The sequence below is a fragment of the Bactrocera dorsalis genome, chromosome 4, assembly GCF_023373825.1.
Source record: "Bactrocera dorsalis isolate Fly_Bdor chromosome 4, ASM2337382v1, whole genome shotgun sequence".
Taxonomy (NCBI): domain Eukaryota; kingdom Metazoa; phylum Arthropoda; class Insecta; order Diptera; family Tephritidae; genus Bactrocera; species Bactrocera dorsalis.
In genome coordinates, this window is record NC_064306.1 from 67,225,260 (window position 1) to 67,245,228 (window position 19,969).

At 38.8% G+C, this 19,969-nt stretch overlaps 3 protein-coding genes across 4 annotated transcripts; 1 reads left to right on the forward strand and 2 right to left on the reverse strand.

The window, feature by feature from the left end:
• Positions 1-310: 310 nt before the first annotated feature.
• Positions 311-4,696, reverse strand: LOC105233328 (uncharacterized). Of its 2 annotated transcripts, none has more exons than XM_011215382.4 (6): positions 3,952-4,694; positions 3,273-3,885; positions 1,232-1,649; positions 989-1,167; positions 775-929; positions 311-684 (listed from the first exon to the last, which is right to left on the reverse strand). In XM_011215382.4, exons 1-6 carry the CDS (start codon positions 4,124-4,126, stop codon positions 470-472), a joined length of 1,755 nt encoding a protein of 584 aa, XP_011213684.2. In that variant the 5' UTR covers positions 4,127-4,694; the 3' UTR covers positions 311-469. The 2 variants fall into 2 exon arrangements, with proteins under 2 accessions (XP_011213684.2, XP_011213685.2); XM_011215383.4 differs by having other exon boundaries at positions 545-684; positions 745-929; positions 3,952-4,696.
• Positions 4,697-8,090: 3,394 nt separating this feature from the next.
• On the reverse strand, positions 8,091-10,520 carry LOC105233327 (segment polarity protein dishevelled). The gene has a single exon (XM_019992850.3). It carries the CDS (start codon positions 10,038-10,040, stop codon positions 8,283-8,285), a length of 1,758 nt encoding a protein of 585 aa, XP_019848409.1. The 5' UTR covers positions 10,041-10,520; the 3' UTR covers positions 8,091-8,282.
• An 812-nt stretch (positions 10,521-11,332) lies between these two features.
• Positions 11,333-19,145, forward strand: LOC105233326 (5'-3' exoribonuclease 1). The gene is made up of 19 exons (XM_011215378.4): positions 11,333-11,536; positions 11,720-11,836; positions 11,906-12,343; positions 12,425-12,866; positions 12,957-13,186; positions 13,249-13,364; positions 13,428-13,620; positions 13,682-13,855; positions 13,922-14,212; positions 14,274-14,542; positions 14,602-14,752; positions 14,816-14,984; positions 15,042-15,274; positions 15,345-15,659; positions 16,330-16,678; positions 16,759-17,762; positions 17,840-18,082; positions 18,141-18,275; positions 18,339-19,145. The coding sequence occupies exons 2-19, from the start codon at positions 11,762-11,764 to the stop codon at positions 18,402-18,404; spliced, it is 4,893 nt and encodes a 1,630-aa protein (XP_011213680.2). The 5' UTR covers positions 11,333-11,536; positions 11,720-11,761; the 3' UTR covers positions 18,405-19,145.
• Positions 19,146-19,969: the final 824 nt, after the last annotated feature.

The window sequence follows — 19,969 nt, forward strand, 5'->3', positions numbered from 1 at the left end:
AATTAGCAAGCCGATCCCAGTAATACATATATCTTTTTCCTCGCTCCTCACTAGCTTATTTGAATAATTCAGTCACTAATCCATCGGCAACCGAAGATTTATTACTGTTGAGCAACGAAATATCTTCAGTCATCAAACAGACAGTCGTCGCACACCCGACTTGGCTTCCATAGTTATAAATTAGCATAGCCCCACACAGTAACCTGTCGACAACGGCTCCCACTCATGACTCAAGAACAGCAGCAAGAACAAAAGATACGGTCCCATAACTATCAAGGATGTAAGCGCCAATAATATATTCCCACGTTTTTCTTTTTATAAAACTTAAGTTTTTTTAATAAACATTTAATTATACATAATACAAAGTAATGAACACAATCCTAAGTAATTCATATAGCTTAAGTTATAACCCACCCATAATTGGATCAAAAGATTACTTCTACTGTTTTTAGGAAATTTAGCATATCAACTATAACCTCTCAATACTTGGCTGTTCAAAGGATCCCAACGTAGTCATTACCACAGAGTTGCTCGAATTCGCCTCGAGCGGATCGGATGAAGTGAAATTGTGCTGTGCTGTGCGATTTCGACGACGGTAAACCACAGTTGCGAGTAATAAACCCAACAGAAGTACAAGTATGATTGTGATGCCAACGCCGAGACCGATCGCAGAACCTGGAATAACTATTGCAAAACAAGAGAGGAGATTGCCGAAACGAATAAGAAATTGTGTGTGAAAAAAACCTTAAAGTTTTCTTTTGTATAACCGCCTACCGGATTCACGCAGTCGCAGTGTAAAAATCGAAGTGCGTTTGTCGGCGAATGTGACGAATTGACACTTCCAAATGCCATAATCATCGCTGTTAGTTTCCATAATCTGCGCGCCACAATCACCCCAAAGTAAGCCGCGTCCGTAGTATTTCACGTGACTGTAAATCGACAGTGTGAAAAAACACAAATAATAAGAAGAAATAAGTAAGGTGCTTACCCTGCGGTTTTGATGCTGTGCGCTGTGCCCACCAAGTGTACACGTCCCAATGGATCGATGAAAGCGCAATGGGTGAGTGGCTCCTCGAAAGCGCTCTGACAAATCAACTCTACCGCCTTGCCGCGTCTCAGCTTCAGCGATTCAGTGAGCACCTCACCGACTTTTGGCTTAACTATAACCTAAAAATCCAACACTCTTAGTATATTAGTATATAGCGAGAATTGCAGTTCTAGTGAAACTAACCTCAAAATTCTGCAGTACTTCTTTGGCATAGTCATGCCCGCGCGCACCACAAATCCAGCTGCCTGCAATTACCGGCATATTGCTGAAATGGCATTGACCATAGGTGCGCGTGCGCTCAAATCGTATGGCATCCGGAAAATATACCGTATTATTGGGATCGCGTAGGTAACAGTCGTATATAATGAAGGGTACTTCGCAGGTAAACAACTCGATGTTTTTATCTGTATCGTAAGCGTGGACTTGTTTTATATCGTTCAGAGTGTTGAGCTCCTCAGCCATAATTTGTGCTTTCGGCTTGCCAATGTAGAAGAGACAACCTGTTGGCGGGACTACTTCTGTGTTATATATGCGCCATAGACCCAATTCAGATTCGTTGAGGGGTTTAGGGATTTCCAAGGCACACCGCTGCTTCGAATATCTGAAAATGGAAATGGTGAGGAGGAAATTACTTCGTACTGTGTTGCTGCCTAGTAAAAACAAGATCAATTGAAAAGTTCCCGGCCTGACACATGGATTCACTACTGAAATTAAATCCTTATGATTTTTAATGGGCCCTAACCTTCAATAGGAACGTGTATGACAGCTATTAAATCCTTAGCTTTGTGAATTATATCATTTTGAATGAAGCAACTTTTCTTATTGAAAAAAAATGGATGAAAAGCAATTCCTCGTGTTGATAAATTAATGTCTTTTGAAGGAAAAACATACAGTTGAAGCAAAAACTTAGCTTGACGACAGGTTTCCGTATACTGCCCCGGGAAAATCAATCATCAAGGATTGGTATGCTAAGTTAAGACCTAGTGAAATGAGCATCTAATACGGTGAACCCAATGGACGTCCAAAAGAGTTTATTACCGACGAAAACATCAAAAAAGTCTACAAAACAATCTTGGAAGACCTTAAGGTGAAGTTCTTCGAGATAACAGGCACTCTAAAGATATCAACTGAACGTGTACGTCATATCATTTACTCACATAAGGGTATAAAAAAGCTCTGTGCAAAGTAGATGCGGCCCAAGCTCACTTTTAACCAAAAACAACGACGAGTTCATGATTCGGGGCGGTGTTTGGAGATGTTCACAAAACCGAGTTGTTGCGCCGATTCGTTGCAATACTTGTAGATGAAATATGACTCCATTATTTCAGTCCGAAGTCCAATCGACAGTCATCCGAGTGGGCTGCAAACGATGAAGCCGCCCCAAAGCGTGGAAACACGGCAGCATATGAAGAAAAAGAAAGTGCTGTTTCACCAAGACAAGACGTCGTATCAACAGTCAGTGAAAATTATGACAAAAATCTATGAATTGGGTTTCGAATTGCTTCTGCATCCACCGTATTCTTTAGATCCGGTCCCCAACGACTATTTCCTATTCTAGATCTCAAAAGAATGTTCGCTGGAAAGAGATTATCATGGAATAAAAAGGTGATCGCCGAAACTGAGGCCTATTTAGAAGCAAAAGACAAATCCTACTATAAAAATGGTATCGAAGAGTTGAAGGGTCGTTATAATCAGTGTATCACTTTTGAAGGGAACTATGATAAATAAAAAAAACGAACTTTGTCAAAAAAGGTATTCTAATAAAGTAGACCTGGGACTTTTCATTTTATATATATTCTTCATTGATATCTCAGGCATTTCAAATAAATTCTGAGAGCACAAAAAGAACTCACATCTAATAACCTGAAACGGCGAAAACTGATACAACTTCATGATATGATTTTGTTCAAGCTGGAAAGTTTAAACGTGAATTATGCGTCTAAGCTCTGGAGGAGCACGTTCCACATTACCAGACCGCTGGTAACACCTAATCGAAATTATACGGTGTTTGATCTCAGCAATACCGTTCTCTGACACGCAACCCTATTTCATTCGAATCTCGATGAAGGCGAAACTTGTGTCAGGTTTCAAATTGTCTCAACTAAAAGGTTTATACTTGTCAGACAGTATCAAACCCACAAGTTAATTCAAACCGAAATGTTTTAGTTTGGCTAAAGAAAAACGAAATCTGCATACCTCAAGAAAAAATCATAATTTTACTCACAATGTATCATAGGCCGAGTAACGTCCATTATACAATCCCTCCATAAGATACAATTCAGTCTTTCCACCTGGCGATTCGGCCTGACAGCCGCGTAGCTCACTTTTGAACTGGCAGCGCATCACAACGCTGTCGTCGCCTTCCGTTACACTAGCCGTAGTATACAAGCTGCTATTCTTAGCCTCAACAACAATGTGTTCATGGCTCTGCGTCATGCTGCCCCAATTTTTGGTATAACAATCGAATGTTCGATTCGGTTTTATCGTCGTATAAATATTGCACGCATTCCAAACCTGGTTCCTCTTATGATCGATGATTTTGCATTCCTTTGTCGCAGTGTCGGACAAACTGCAAGAAATAGCGCCCTCTCCAATGGCTAACTGGACGCTAGTATTGAAGTGTTTCTTATGCGTAGCGAGTACGGAGAGTTTCAGCTCGCCGCGTTCATAATCACCAAACGCATTCTCAACCTCCAGCTTCCAAGTATCCGCGGAAGCGTAGGACACTTTATTAACACGTATACCGCAAACGGTACTTGAGAATGGTAACACTTCCTCGGCATTCGCCGTTATGATGGCATTAGCGGCATTCAAGTCAAGCTTAATTTTCTCCTCAGCTATAAATGAAGAACACTGCAGAGTTATAGAAGTTTCTTACAAAAGTTAGTCGCACATTTATTTACCTCCAAATTGAAACCAACAATTCTCGATGGCACCAAAGGTCTTCGGTAAATCCAAGTAGGCCGTGAAACCCTCACCAGCCATTACCGACAGCGCGTCGCTCGGACGCATCATGCCCGCACAATGACGCGCAAAGGCGAGCGCCAGCAACACAAGTTCGTTTATTTCAAAACGCATTTCGAAACAGTCTCAAACAGCAATAATCAACCACTGCAGCGGCTGTTAGACGATTCTACCTTCAGTCGCTTCCAATACAAAACTCAATATGCACTCAAGCGCTGTGTGTATAAATTAAAAATCCCGTCACGACTTGTGATCTCCGGTGCTCAGCTCGAAATGACATCAAACTAGATATTCTCTATTAGCGGCTAAACATATTAGCAGCATGCGTCTATGCCTGTCGGTGTGTATGTGAGCACGTACAAATGTCTCAGCGAGTTCCATATGAGAAGGCGTTAATCAGTTAGCACAACAAATAAATAAATACGAAATGCCAATATGCCAAATTTATCGTAAGTGTAAAGTAGCGACATACCTCAGCTCGAACGCTTGAAACGAAATCTGCCTTTGACTCGTTCCACAAACGAAGTCGCAGTGAAGAGAGTCTATTTGTCAACACTTTGGGATGTGATAAATTCACATGAACAGCTGGCGCTTCAATCGAGAAAATAGTCAAAGCGGTTTCCATAAGGGTCAGAGCCCACGAAGTCGAAGTATTTTTGCATCGAGAAAAATGCTAAAAAAAATCGTATGCCTATGAAGTCGCGATATTGTTACATAAGAACCACGAAGTTTTAAAATAACATTAGGAGACAAGTTGGCCGTGAATCCATATAACCGGGGGTTTGAACTCAGTTGGATTCAAACACATCGATTGACATCGGACATTGGGAGTCAAAAAGTAGCTCCAAAATCGCTAAAATAAAATTACAAACTCAAAGTTTCTTCACCAAGAAGTCAGAATTTTATTCTCTGATCGCAACGTTCCATTATTCTGGCAGGTTGTAGTACCCTTCACAAATACAACGATGCTATCAGATCAGAAGATCAGAACTGTGATCGGTCAGTCAGCTATAGGGTACAGTGACTCCATATGAATAACTTCTTCGGAGATTGCACCTTTCTGGTGTCCCAGGAAAGAATAGGAAATTTCGTGAAGATATCTCGTCAATTAAAAAACTTTCCACACAAGAATTCGATTTGGCATTTCATCATGGAAAAACTTGCGCTGAACAACGTTTACAAATCGTTCAAATTTATTATGAAAATTCAGGATCTGTAAAGAATTTGATACGACTTGTCGAAATAATAAATTTAAAGCGGATAAAATACAACTTGTGCAAAAGCTAAAGCCGCTCGACCTTCCCAAGCTAAATCGCTTCGCTTTATGAGCTCTTGAAAAGTTTCAAGAAGATTCGACTTTTTCGAACCAAATTTTGTTCAGCGATGATGCCCATTTCTGGCGCAATGGGTATGTAAAAAAGCAAAATTGTCGCATTTGGGACGAAGAGCAACCTAAAGAGATTCAAAACCTGTCACTTTATCTGGAAAAGGCAACAGTTTGGTCCATATTGCTTCAAAAATGATGCCTGTTAGAACGTCACTGTCAAAGGCGACCGTTATCGCGCCGTGATAACCGACTATTTGATGCCTGAAATTGAAGCTCGTGATCTCGGTGACATTTGGTTTAAATAAGACGGCGCCACTTCCCACACATTGCATCGATCAATGGATTTATTGAGAAAACACTTCGGTGAGCAGCTAAAATCTCGTTTTGGGCCGTTAGACTTTTTCCTGTGAAGATGTGTATAGTCTAAAGCCTAGGCGGACAATCGCGCTTCGATTCAGGGCTTGGAGCAAAATATCACACGTGTCATTCGCCAGTTACCAGTCAAAATACTGGAACGAGTTATTTAAAATTGGACTCATCAGATGGACCATCTGAGACGTAGCTGCGGTCAACAGTTCAAAGAGATAATCTCCAAAAAATAAATGTCAAAGAATGTTCTTTCGAATGATAATAAACATAACCATTAAATTTGAAGTTTCAGTGATTTTTCTAAAACAGTATTGAATCTCGTAATAGATCTCCTTATAAACACATACATTATAAGGTCTCCGACGTTTTATTCTGGGTGTAACAAGCATCGTGATTCAGAATATAACAATGTATGACTATGCATTTATAAAGTTCTCTACCTTTTGGGTTGGGTGTACGTGAACCCCACCAGGGATCCATTTTCTAAGAGAATTTATAATACTTTGTTGGAAACTGTCCACAGCTTCTCTTTCTCTACAAATAATTTCACAAGATGATAACTTTCACTAATTATACCCATACATATGTATGTATGCAGTATGCACAAGCTGATGTGCGTTATGACAAATGCGAATTTAATAAAAGAATATTTTCACCAGATAAGTTTATAGCTTTAAACAAAAATAAAACTATATACTATATAAAAAAATTCCGTAAAAAAATTATAAATTGAACGATTAATTTTCAAAAAAATTTCCAACGTTAGCTTAGCGCCAGAGAGTATGCAACAGATATTTCTTATTTGAAATTACAAATTTTTAATTTTAAAATTTGGAAGCCTGTTGTTTTTTAGCGACAGAAAACATCACTGAAGTAATTAGGAAGAATACTGCCAAGTTGAAAGTCCTTGGCCGCATAAAAACCTGGATCCATAGCTGTCACGTAGACCCAACTGTCGTGGAAACGTATGGAAGTCTGCTGGATTGTTATTGTAGCAGCGACTTCACCCCAATTTAATGCTGAAAATTACACTATTTCCTGTTGTTGGATCTTAAAGAATGGAGTCCTAAACGAATAATTTTGGTTTGTTGGAGTTCAGAGACGGAGTAGGTAGTACTTTAACCAAATGACCAAAGCACAATGGTAGAAGGATGATTACGGTGTCACGTTGGTTTCTTTCTAAACGGATCCAAAAGGATTTAACCCATTTATTTGGAAATTTTAAGTGTCTGATGTGTTTATAGGACAAAATTGTCATCGTGGTCTTTCAGAAAATGTACATATTTTGGAGGTCATGTAAAGCAATCACAATCAAATAGGTGTTTGAGATTGTTATAGTGGAATATATACACTGTGTTTAAAAGAAATCACTTCGATGCCCCGCCTGGCGGTTTTACGGCAGCGGAATTATCCCGAATTTCATCAGGCATGTTATTTCGTAGTTCTAACTTTATTAGTTCGGGTATATGGATCCTGACCCTGCCTCTACAGACTGCTGTGTGGTCTAAAATCAGTTGATCAAGAGTTTCCGGCGTCATGTCGTAAAACTGAGATTGCAGAAACTATAGCCATGTTAAACAGGTGCTTTTTAAATCTGCACTACGTCAGCCTCGAAATCCAACGCAGAATAAACCAACAGGTGCTACTTCAGACTGAGTAAGCAATTGAGAACTAAAGTCCTCTCTCGACGAACAAAGACCAAACCTTATATCATCATTTACTCATAATCCCCTTCCTGTTATATTGTGTAGAGGCATAGACGATGACCACATCTGATGAGTTGGCGTTACAAGTTTTCGAGAGAAAGGTTCTGCGGAAGATTTATGATTCTTTACGCATTGGCAACGGTGAATACCGCAGTCGATGGAAGGATGAGCTGTACGACAACGTTTACATAGTTCAGCGAATTTAGAGACACCGGCTACGCTGGCTAAGTTATGTCGTCCGAATGGATGAAAACACTCCAGCTTTTAGAATATTGGACACAGTACCCGTCGGGAGGAGCAGAAGAAAAGGAAGACATCTAATCAGTTGGAAAGACCAGGTGTAAAATATAATTGAGCCCCTTTCCAAACGAAGCTTTTTCACTTAACCTATAAAAATATAAAAAATTGTAATTTATGATTTCATACAATTGAAATATTTATACTTACATACATAGAAAAAATCAGACAGCTTTACCGTTAATTACCTTTTTTAAAGTACCGGAAACTTTTAATTCAAAAGACCGTAATATGTATGCATTGTTATTGTCGCTTTGAATTAAACGATTATTCGTATATTTTCCATTATACACTTTGCCATCTATAGAGACGTAAATACCTGAAATATTCCCTCAATTCTACAAACCATTAGAAAATATTAAATAATAACTCGAAAATATATGTTTTTTATTATTTTATTTACTTTATGGTTATCGTTATGTGGTATTTAATTATTTTTATTATCATTGTGGTTACTAAATTCTCCAAATTTTATCCAAAATTATGTATGTATGCATGTAATGTATTTATGTATAATTATGTGTGTATGTACTTGTATATAAAAAGAATAAACACAATTTCATTGCAATTTCTACAGTACGTAATTAAAAACCGACGCATCCTGTTCGTTGGTGCCACGATTCGACGAACCGGAAGATTTATTTGAGCCATGAGCGATGGTCATTTGGTTGGTCTGATGTATAACCGATGTGATGTCGCTTTGCGATGCTGATATATCCTTGCTCGTCAACACATCCGAACTACTCGAACCGGAAGAGATGTGTCGCTCTGTTAATCCATATTGTATGGGCTGATAACCGTGACTGGGATTATAGGTGGCTGAGTATGGCATATAGATTGGAGGATTCGGCAGTGGTCCAATGTCGCTTGTAATACTTTCCGTATCGGCATGACTGATATTTGAACGACAATGTGTATTACGATCTTCATTAACCACATAATAACACTGCTCAGAGAATGTCAGCTTGTTAACGGTATGTTTAATATAGTTGTTACGTAGCATTGCCGATACGATACGACGTGCTTCACGACGATCTTGCACATCCTCAACATTCTCTAGTACCCAATTAACGGCATCGGCACCAATGAATGCCTTCGGTATGGTTATTTTCAGCCACATTCGATCTCTTATTTCTAAACCACTATCAGGCTTTGTCATGGCTTTTACAATTTCCTCCAAATTATTTTGATCTAAACGCTCTTTGATCGGTTCTGGTATATCGGGAATAATACTATCGTGTGCAGTCAATGCCTGAGTGTGTGCCACCCATGCGCCCGGATCGATGGGACGAACCGGCTCAGTACGGGGTATGGTAAAGTAGCCTTTTGGATTTGGATCCCAGCATTTAGCTACAACCAATTTGATGGGACCAGGCTTTTGTACTACCTCACGCAGCACACGCACAGCCTCATCATTGGTCATGTTTTCAAAGTTTACTTCGTTTACTTGTAGTATCATATCGCCTGGTTCAATGCGTCCATCTAACGCTACGGCGCCACCTTTCATTATGCTGCCTACATATATTCCACCATCGCCGCCACGATTCGATTGGCCCACAATCGAAATACCCAGGAAATTAACCGCCTCCATGTTTATGGATACGGTGATGATATTCAACGACATTGTCGAGTCAGTTATCGATGAATAACTGGATGTGCGTGACATACTTGGAGCACGTTTTTTACGCCTTTGTGGTTTTTTACGCACCTGCAGCCTTTGAACGCTGCTATAGTCGGTCATGTCACGATCAAGTGTTATTTCAGATTCAGTGCCAAACAGGCTGGTCGAATCCAAATCACTTGAAAGCACTGAAGCAGATTGATATGTAAGAGTATGTTGCATCATCGGATTTGTTATAACGCCAGTATTCGCTAAACCTACACCCATGCCTCCACCTCCGCCACCACCAACTCCCATAGAAGACATGCCTACACCCATCATGCCACCGACAACTCCTCCTCCACCACCGATTTTCTGTTGTTGAGCACCGCGCATATTTGGACGCACCTCACATTCGCTTACTGGCAACTCCGAGCAGTTATCAGACTGATTTGTACCGTCGGCTGAAACCAGCCAAGAAACCACTCGCCCATTGAAACAAGGCAATATAGTGGAATCATCAGCAATTTCCTCTTTTACGACACCAAAATCCGCATCCATAGATTTAAAGAAATATTTGTAGTTGTTATTTTGTTTATTGAGCACCATTTTGAAGTCCTTTAGTGTAACCTGCGCCGAGGGTATGGGAATTTTCACCAAATAAGGGGTAGTCTCGTCATCAATGTGATAGATGACTTTTGTTTCATGACTATTCTTATCTGCGTCCATTTTGTTGTTGTGTGTGTATGTGTTTTATAAATTCGATAAGTGCTAAATTTATTTATTTGTTTTGTTTCCGTATCACTTTATATTTCAAGAATAATTGTTTTCATACACTCTTATTGTTTTTGCTCTAACATTAATTTGCATCAATACACAGCATTTTAATACCCCGACGAAGTTTCAAGAATTTTTTTCTTTTGGGTTGGGTTAACAGTGGGGCTTGGGCGCTGCTCCTCCGCTGCTGTTCACCGAAGGCGTTGCTCGCGTCGGAGCATGTTTTTTAGCTTAAAATAGCGACGTTTTTATTTTTCTTCTTCACATATAACACAGATCGTATACGAAATGCTTAACTTATTCTCTAAAATTAATAAAAACTGATTTTCTTTTTGTTTACAAGTACTTTTTTACTAATTAATTACTGGAAAAAATACGCAGACAGCGAAAAAGCAGCAAAACTATTTGACATTCCGAATTTGAAATCCACATGTGTGGATGGCAAGTTCACGGTATACTTCGTGCAATGCCCTGGAAGCAGTGTTGGAATTTTTTATACACTAGCATCTAATACCAATGCTATATAAATTTATATTTTAAGGTTCTCAAAACGAAAATATGCATAATTTGTATATTTATATATAAATATTTTTTATTTATATATTTAATAAACTAAATTATTATCGAATTTTTATAAATCGTTACGGCACAAATTCCACATTTTCGGAGTCTTGCAATGAGCAAATTTCTATAAAACTTTTATAATAGTTGTTTGCTTTTTGAAAAACATATTTGTTTGAGATATAATTGATTGATTTTTATTGCATGTAGTAAGTTTTTTGATTCAGTCAATTTATTGTAAATAACTATTGTGCATGGCTATTGTGAATTGGCGCACCTTCTACATGCATTTTTAACAAAAAAACTGTAACAAAACTTTATAATTTAAATAGAAATTATAAAATCTAATTAAAATTTACATTTCTCAACAGTTTAACGACGTAATATGTCTTTATGTAAAATGGCAACTACAACAGGGTTGCAATTTTATTTTTGAGTGACATTGCACGCAAATATACATGGGTTTTGGTCTGACATATTTCACAGCCCTTGCAAATATTTTTCTGCGTGTGTTTGTTGTTGTGCCGTTGTAAATTTGCAATGCTTGCACCGTGCACCGGGTTTTGCAAGAGCAAGAGAATACCCCTTATGTGTATCTACTTTTTTATAATTCTTCTAATATTTTTATGGCATCACTTTTCAACTACCGTTAGGAAATGCAACCCTGTGTATTCTTCTAAATCGAACGGGACTTTGAATTGAATAAATTGCCAAATTTTTCGTTTTTATTTGCTTTTCATTGCAACAAATGGTGCAAAAAAGTTGGTCTTAGTTCACTTGTTTTTATAGTGATTAAATTAGAATACATTGCATAAATTCCGCAATTATTTGTATTCAACAAGCAGTGAAAGTTGTTAGGAATTAGAATTGTATAATTCCATATTTTGGTATGTTTTTTTATTGTTAACGCGTGGAAATATTTTCAAGCACAACAACAAACCAACAGATTGCAAATCTTGTTGGATGCAGCATAATTGAAGGACACCACTAAAATTGGTGTTTATACTATTTTGAAAAAAAAAGTGAATGTTTTGATATTGTACAATTAAAAAATCTTATTTTTTATATAGTTTGTGGGCTGTGACTGTGACTGGTAGAAAAAAACTGTAAATATGGGAGTACCAAAATTTTTCCGCTACATCAGCGAACGTTACCCTTGCCTAAGTGAGTTGGCAAGAGAACAAAGTGTAAGTGTTAAATGTTTACTATGTTTTAAGGAAATTATTCAATTAAATGTTTTTGAATTTCTTCTCCAGATTCCGGATTTTGACAATCTTTATCTAGACATGAACGGAATTATACATACATGTTCACATCCTGATGACAGCAACTTTCACTTTACTATCACAGAGGAAACCATGTTTAAAGACATTTTTAATTACATCGATAAGTTATTCTTTCTAATTAAGCCACAAAAGCTATTTTTTATGGCCGTTGACGGCGTAGCTCCTCGCGCTAAAATGAATCAACAGCGCAGTCGGCGTTTTCGCTCTGCCAAAGATGCTGAGATATTAGAAGCAAAAGCCAAAAGTCGCGGTGAAGTGCGTGAAACTGAACGTTTTGATAGCAACTGCATCACGCCTGGCACCGAATTTATGGTGCGTCTGCAAGAGGCACTGCGCTATTTCATTAAGAGTAAAATCAGTTCAGATCCATTATGGCAAAAGTGCCGTGTTATACTGAGTGGACATGATGTAGGTCGAGTTATATTTTGTATAACGTTTAATTTATTCAAATGGATGTCTGTATATTTATATGTTATATTAACATTTTAGACACCAGGCGAGGGGGAACATAAAATAATGGATTACATTCGATACCTCAAATCACAAAAAGACTATGATCCGAATACGCGCCACTGTCTCTACGGATTGGATGCAGATTTAATTATTTTGGGACAATGTACGCATGAACTCCATTTCGTAGTATTGCGCGAAGAAGTAAAATTCGGACGTAAGACAAAGCAAGCTTCTGTTGAGGAAACACGTTTTTTCCTACTACATTTAGGATTGTTGCGTGAATATCTAGAACTGGAATTTGACGAATTGAAGAAAAATTATGACAATTTTAACATATCAAATCTTATCGATGACTGGGTACTGATGGGGTTCCTTGTGGGCAATGATTTTATACCGCATTTGCCGTGTATGCATATCTCCTCAAATGCGTTGCCTTTATTATATAAGACCTACATCAAAGTATACCCAACGCTTGGAGGTTAGAGTCTAACTTTTTTTTATATTTTTTTGAATTTTTTTAAATTTTTTTGAATTTAGCTTTTGAATTAATTAATTGTGTTATTTTTAGGTAACATTAATGTGAAGGGTAAATTAAATTTGGAGCGTTTGGAAAAATATTTCGCCGAACTTTCGAATGTCGAATACGAAATATTTCAGGAAAATCACGCAGATTTGAAGTATTTCGAAGCCAAACAAACCAAAAATGGCATAGATGAAGCATTCGATTTTGATGTAAATGAGATAACTTTAGATAATCAAGACGCCGATCTCGCTGATCTAATTGAGAGCAGCAGACAGGTGAGCACACGAAGCAATTCCATTCATTATTATTATTTTTTAAAAAATGGTGATTTTTACAGTTCTTAGAAGATGACAATGAAGACTTGTCCGATGAAGAACAACACTTGGCAGATGAGTTTGAGACTTATAAACGCAATTATTATATGAATAAATTGAATCAAAACGATATGAATTGGTGAGTACATGATATGCTGGTGCTAGTGATATGAACATTTACAATATATTTGACAAATTATAGTGAATCAAAGCGTGAGCAAGCTATTTGTTACATAACCGCACTACAATGGATTTTGGACTACTATTACAGAGGTGTGCAATCATGGGATTGGTATTATCCCCATCATTACGCACCATTTATCAGTGACCTGAAAAACTTCAAAGACTATAAAATTAAGTTTAATTTGGGTGAACCGTTCCTGCCATTCGAACAGGTAAGTTAAGCACACAAATGTGTAAATACAAAACAAAATTATAACTGCAATTTATTGATAGCTCTTAGCTGTGCTACCAGCCGCTAGCAAGGACTTGTTGCCGGCGGCATACCGTGAACTAATGACCAGCACCACCAGCGAGTTGCTCGAGTTTTATCCAAAAGATTTCGAAACCGATTTAAATGGCAAGAAACACGAATGGGAAGCCGTCGTGCTAATACCATTCATTGATGAAGTAAGCAACGTGACTGTGTACTAGATGATAAGTATTTTATAAATTCTAATCTATGCATATTCGTAGAAACGTTTGCTGGATGCAATGAAAGCTTGCGAAAAGAATCTCACACCAGCCGAAGTGAAACGAAATCGTCATGGTCCAATGCAACAGTATGATTACCATCCAGAATCGCAAGGTAGCGCACCAGGCATATTCTCTTTGCGACCGTTATATAGTGTCTTCTGCACTGAACAGCAGATTTGGTCGAAAGAAATTGCTGTGCCGTCCGACAAGACTGTTTGTGTGGAGCTGCCAAATGCCGCGCGAACAGTCTTCTTCCCAGGCTTTCCGACCATGAAGCATCTGAAATACGACGTATGTAGAATTTAACTGCTACTTGTTATATATTATTCCATTAATGTCATTTCTTACATAGTTCGAGTTGAAGTTTGCGCGCGTGCGCGTTTTCGAGCAACCAAGTCGTAGCGAAAATCTAATACTGAAACCTCATATGCGCAAAGGATTAGATGATATTTACACTGTTGCTGAAAAGTATTTGAATCAAGTCGTTTACACTGGCTGGCCGCATTTGATAAAGTCCAAAGTAGTTGGCATATCCAACAGGGAAAAATACATTGATGCCGAAGGCATAAAAGACATGGAACCGCGGCTATTTCAAATCCACATGAAGACAGCACAGGAACAGTAAGTTGTTTTTGTTGTTAAGATTAACTGTGTTATATTTATATTTATGCTTCCTCCAGCCTCAGCACACGCATGGGCATTGAATTGGATGACTTTTCGGTGTTGGTGCATGTGCGCGTACACATAGGCACCACTTGCGTTTGTGGCAATCAAGGCAAGATCATCGTCAACGATGCCTGGGGCTATTCGGTGACCGCCTATCCGGCGCAGGTTAGTTTGAAGTTTGTTATTGTCATTAAATACTGCTTTAACTATACCGTTATTTCTTCGTAGGCTGTAGTTGCTGAGATTGCTGTGCAAAAAAGCGTGGTAACGCAGCCCAAAAAGGTAGAGAACTTCTTTCCTACCGACAGCACAGTGTTCTTCTTAGGCAGCCCTTACTTTGGCAGCGAAGGCACTGTACTAAATCCCATGCTTGTCTACGAATGCGGACGTTTGAAAGGTATAACAACGCTTATATGCGTTATTGTAATCATTTATTTATTAAATTTAATTACAGTAAATATAACGGTACTCCCGGAGCCTGATTTCACGGCCGCCCGGCTCTTGCAACACAAACTGGAGCGTGACTACGTGAATTCCTTCCAAGTCGCCGCCACAGTTAGTGTACAAATGCGGTGTCTGGGACGCGTGACTGGCACGGTTTTAGTGGTGGCGGGCGCCCGGCGTAAGGAATTGCCGGAGAATGTCTCAAAAGTCAATATTGGCTTGCAGCTTAAATTTCCTAAGCAGGTATGTGTGTGTGTGTGTAATAAAAGCTCATTATTTCGTATCATTTTAATTTTTTTGTTCTTCCTTGCAGCAAGAAGAGCGCGCAGGCTATTGCCGCCGCATAAACAATCAGTGGTACTATTCATCCAAAGCCATATCGCTGATACAAGAGTATTATTTAAAGTATCCTATGGTTTTTGATTATTTAAGTCGCTCCTCGGAGCGCAATGAATTCTGCTTTGAAGAAGATCTCTTCCCCGAAGAAGTTGGTGAGCGTAAATTAGATGAGATTATCACGTGGCTAAAGAGCCAAGATCATGTTAAGGCAGATAGACGCTTATGTGGCTCACAAACAATGGAAAAGGAAGCTGTTGAGAGCGTGCTGGACGCCATCGAACAATTAAAGGTATGGTTCAAAATGTAATCCTAAAAAATTAAATGTAAACATTTGATTGAAAATTTTTATTCAAAAATGAAATTTTTAATCCAAGATGTTGCAATGAAAAATCCAATTTATAATCCACAATTTGCAACCCTGCACCCTTTTTTTCAATTTTATATAATTTTTTTTTTCAATTTTATTTTTTGATATTTTTGATTATTTTCAAAAAAAATTTCAAAATTTTTTTTAAATTTAAAATTTCAATATTTTTTTTCCAATTTAAAATTTCAATATTTTTTTTTTAATTTTTTTTCAATTTTATTTTTAATACCATTTTTTAAATTTTAATTTGATTTTTTTTACTTTATTTTTTTTTTTTTAATTTTTATTTTTTAATTTTTATTTTTTGTTTTAATTTTTATTTTTTTTAATTTTGTTTATTTTTTTTTAATTTTTATTTTTTTTTTTATTTTTTTTTTTTTTTTTTTTTTAATTTTTGTTTTTTTTTTTTAATTTTGTTTATTTTTGTTTTTGTTTTTTAATTTTGTTTATTTTTGTTTTTTTTTTTAATTTTTATTTTTTTTTTTTAATTTTTATTTTTTTTAAATTTATTTTTCAATTTAATCCTTAACTTTTTTTTCAATTTTTTTTTTTTTGTTTTTTTTGCCAATTTTATTTTTATTCTTGCTTCTAGACTTTACCCGTGAAGACTGTAAAGCTGCAAGTGAAGCCCCACCTGCTGCTCAAACCTGACGTAACGCTGGCCAATATTTACAAGCCCAAGCGACCTGTGAAATTATTCGATCGTGTGGTGGTGGTAAAGACCACCTACATGGTGCCGCTAGGTGCGAAGGGTACGGTTATCGGCGTGTATCCGATAACCGATCCGAACCCAGTGCGCATGGAATGTGTGAAGTCCGTCGACATATTCTATGAGATACTCTTCGATAAGCATCTGCCGAGTGGCAACGATGTGTACGGTATTGCCGAGGAGCGTGTTTACAGAGTTTCGGAGTCGGCGTTGTTACTTATTTTCGCACAAGGTGAGTTGTAGATTTTTTTACTTAATTTTTGTAAATATTCTACTTCACGCCTTTCGTGTTTTCTTTCTCCCATATGATAGATAATAAACAAAACGACATGCAGGAATCGAAGCCGAATCAATTACCAAACGAAGAGAGGAGTGTGCAGAGCAATCACAATGGCTTTTCACAAACACAGAAACAACAACAGCAGCCGCAGACGCCACAACAGTCGAGCGAACCTAGTGAACCGAGCGGCTCCAACGAGCCCAGCAGCAGTAATAATGCGAAAATTACCATACTGCAACAAAGCAGACAAGCAGAGCCGCCGAAGGCTTTATTGCCCGCGCAAAGCACATATAAACGTGCCGGTGCTGGCGGCGCACTCGACACCGATGACTTCTGGATGCCAGCGGCAGAAACCAAAGTGAAACACACGGTGGCGAAAGAACTGGCGCTGGCCAATGCGGAGCAAAGGAATGGCAAAATCCAAAGCAAAGTAATTGATTCGACGACCAAAGGCGAACATACAACGCCGAATGAAATGGCAAAAACGGAGAATCCACAAGAGCAGCTAATGCAAAAATTACTACTCGGCAACCGAACAGCCGTCCCGAAAACGGCAAATGTAAGCGATGCGAGCGATTGCCAAGCGGGCACGCAAGCCTTGAAAAGCTTGCTCGGTGTCGGTTTGAACCCAGCCACTGTGCAGCCGCAAACAAATCAAAAGGGCAAGAGCGACGGCCCACAACCGTTGAAGAAACAGTTACCTCAACCGCCGGCTGGTTGGCGCAGCGATGCGCAGCAAGCGCAACAACTGCCACCGAATAGGCGGCCACATTATCAAGCGCCCAACCGTCCGCTACAGCCCATTTTCCCACTACAGCAACAGCAACAACAACCACCACAATTGGCGCCCCAGCCGAATACGTTGCTACCCTACGGCGGCGCCGCCAATAGGCTGCCCAGCCAGCCAATGCCGCCGATGCCACCGCCGCCGCCAGCACATTACAACAACATGGGCGGCTACTATCCACCAAAGATGCTTCATCCGCCGGCATACCCAATGCAGCAGCACACGCCACACCCGCCGCTGCCCTTTCAAGTAAGCTGCTAACGGCATTTTCTCACCGACAGACAGCTAATTTTTATGCTTCCGTTTCTTTTTTCCTCTTTCTTTAGATGATCCATCCGATAAATGAAAAGCCCCACCCTAACGCCACAGTTGAACATGTCGGTCATGCACGAAGCGCTTTCATACCGCTGCAGGTGCTGCGTGGCAATGCCCATCAGCAGGCACAAGCGCACGTCCCGGCATCACCGCAACAGCCTACGCCGCACCAGGAGCGCCAGCGCACTGTGAGCGCCGTCAAAGGCGCACCCATAAATACAAAGAAGACCAACGTGCAGGCGCTGCAGCAAAACGTAAGTTAATCAATCTCTAAAAAAAACAGACTTTATAATATTCAAACGCTGCTTGCAGTTGAACAAATTGCAAATCATGTCGGAAGCATCGAATACGCAGAATCTCCCACAAAATGCGCAACAACTGCCGGAGCAAGCCAGCACAAAAGCAACAAGTGACGCCAAGAATGATGGCTGCAGCGCTAAAGCAGAGGTAATTTATTTTATTTTTGCTTTTTTCCTGTTACTTCACCCACTCAATTTCTTACCTTTGCAGCAGCCGCGAAGAAAACGTTCGCCGCGCGTCCCCAAGATCGGTGCACGTTTTGACAACGCTCAGTGAGCTAACTTCTTTGTGTGAAAATATAGAGGCAGCTATTGTTGAACAAATGGCTGTCGAACACATCCATACTTTTTTATAAAAAAAATTTAAAAAATACAAAAAAAAAAGATTAAAATTTCGAAAATTTCGAAAATCACAAAAAAAAGAGAAAAATTATATGCAGCGCGTTTTTAAAGATTTGCAAATTTCGCGAAATTGTTTAATTGCTAGTTGCTAGAGATAAATTTTGCGTATTTCATGTCGTTTGACCATTCAATTGGTTTTTCTAACGAGCTTCACATGTAAATTATTAGACATCTGCATATATAGTACATACATACATATGTAGGTTTAAATATCTTATTGTTTAGGTGCATATTGATTTTTTCCGATGGTGAATCGCGTCACATAATTATATTAAACTAAATCTAGCACTATTTAAGAAGAAAAGCAAAGAAAAAAATTCCGCAAGTAAGCTTAATTATTCGATATACAAACTCTACTCATGCTAACGTATACATACATACATAAATATATATATTCCCCATGCCCAATCTCATATTTTGTAAAAAAGTACACACACACACTTCTTCATGTATGTAAATTATTTTAATTATTGTAATTAGTTTAACGGTTAAGTGTTAAAAAGAAGCGACTGGCCGCGCCTAGACTTACAACTATATATGTATATGTATTAGCTGGCCATATTATGTACATTAATAGTAACAACCAAACAACAAAAAATTGGGCATACAGCAAAAATAACAAGCATTGTTTTTATTATGCACTGAACGGGGCCACGAAGTTTGAAGAAAACTTGGGAGACCCTAAAAAGTAAATAATAAATGATCAAATGATGTGACGAGCTCAGTCTATTTAATCAAATCCGGCAGAAATGCTTTGACACGTCCTTATTTCCGTAAAAAGTTGCTCATTTGCCGGTACCATCGATATCAGACCATTATAAGACCGCCATACAAAATGATCGATCAAAATTCTCACGGCAGCCGGTTCTACGCACAGGAATTGACCCGGATTTTATCCGGCCAAGGGCTGTTTTTTCGGCGATCTAACCCCGTTTGGATCGGTAAATGTTAATCTTTGATTGTTTTCATTAAAACAATGCCTTGCAGCAGGGTTGCTCCGTATTCTCCTTTTAGTTGGCAACTCGCACAGCACCCCTCGGTAGACAAAGCTAAACGATGTGTTACTAAGAAAGCAAAATCCTCCAAATCCATTGGCCCTGATGGAATAAACATGATGATGCTAAAGCACCTAGGCTCGACTGGAGTAAGCTTCCTTACCAAGGTTCTCAACCGGTCCATGATCACTCTTCAAATATCTGATGTGTGGGAAATCGGAAGAGTAGTCCCACTACTGAAACCTGAGAAACCCGCCAGCAAAGGCGTGACCTATTGCCCGATAACTCTCATTTCCCCAGTAGTGAAGACGCTTGAGGCCTTGCTACTTCCGAATTTTTCTCACTACCTAGTGGCTCTTGTAAAGTGCACAGCACCACCACTTCACTTAGCGTCGTAAGGATAGTTCATAGCCTCAACCAAAACCCATCCTACGGGAGGATGATC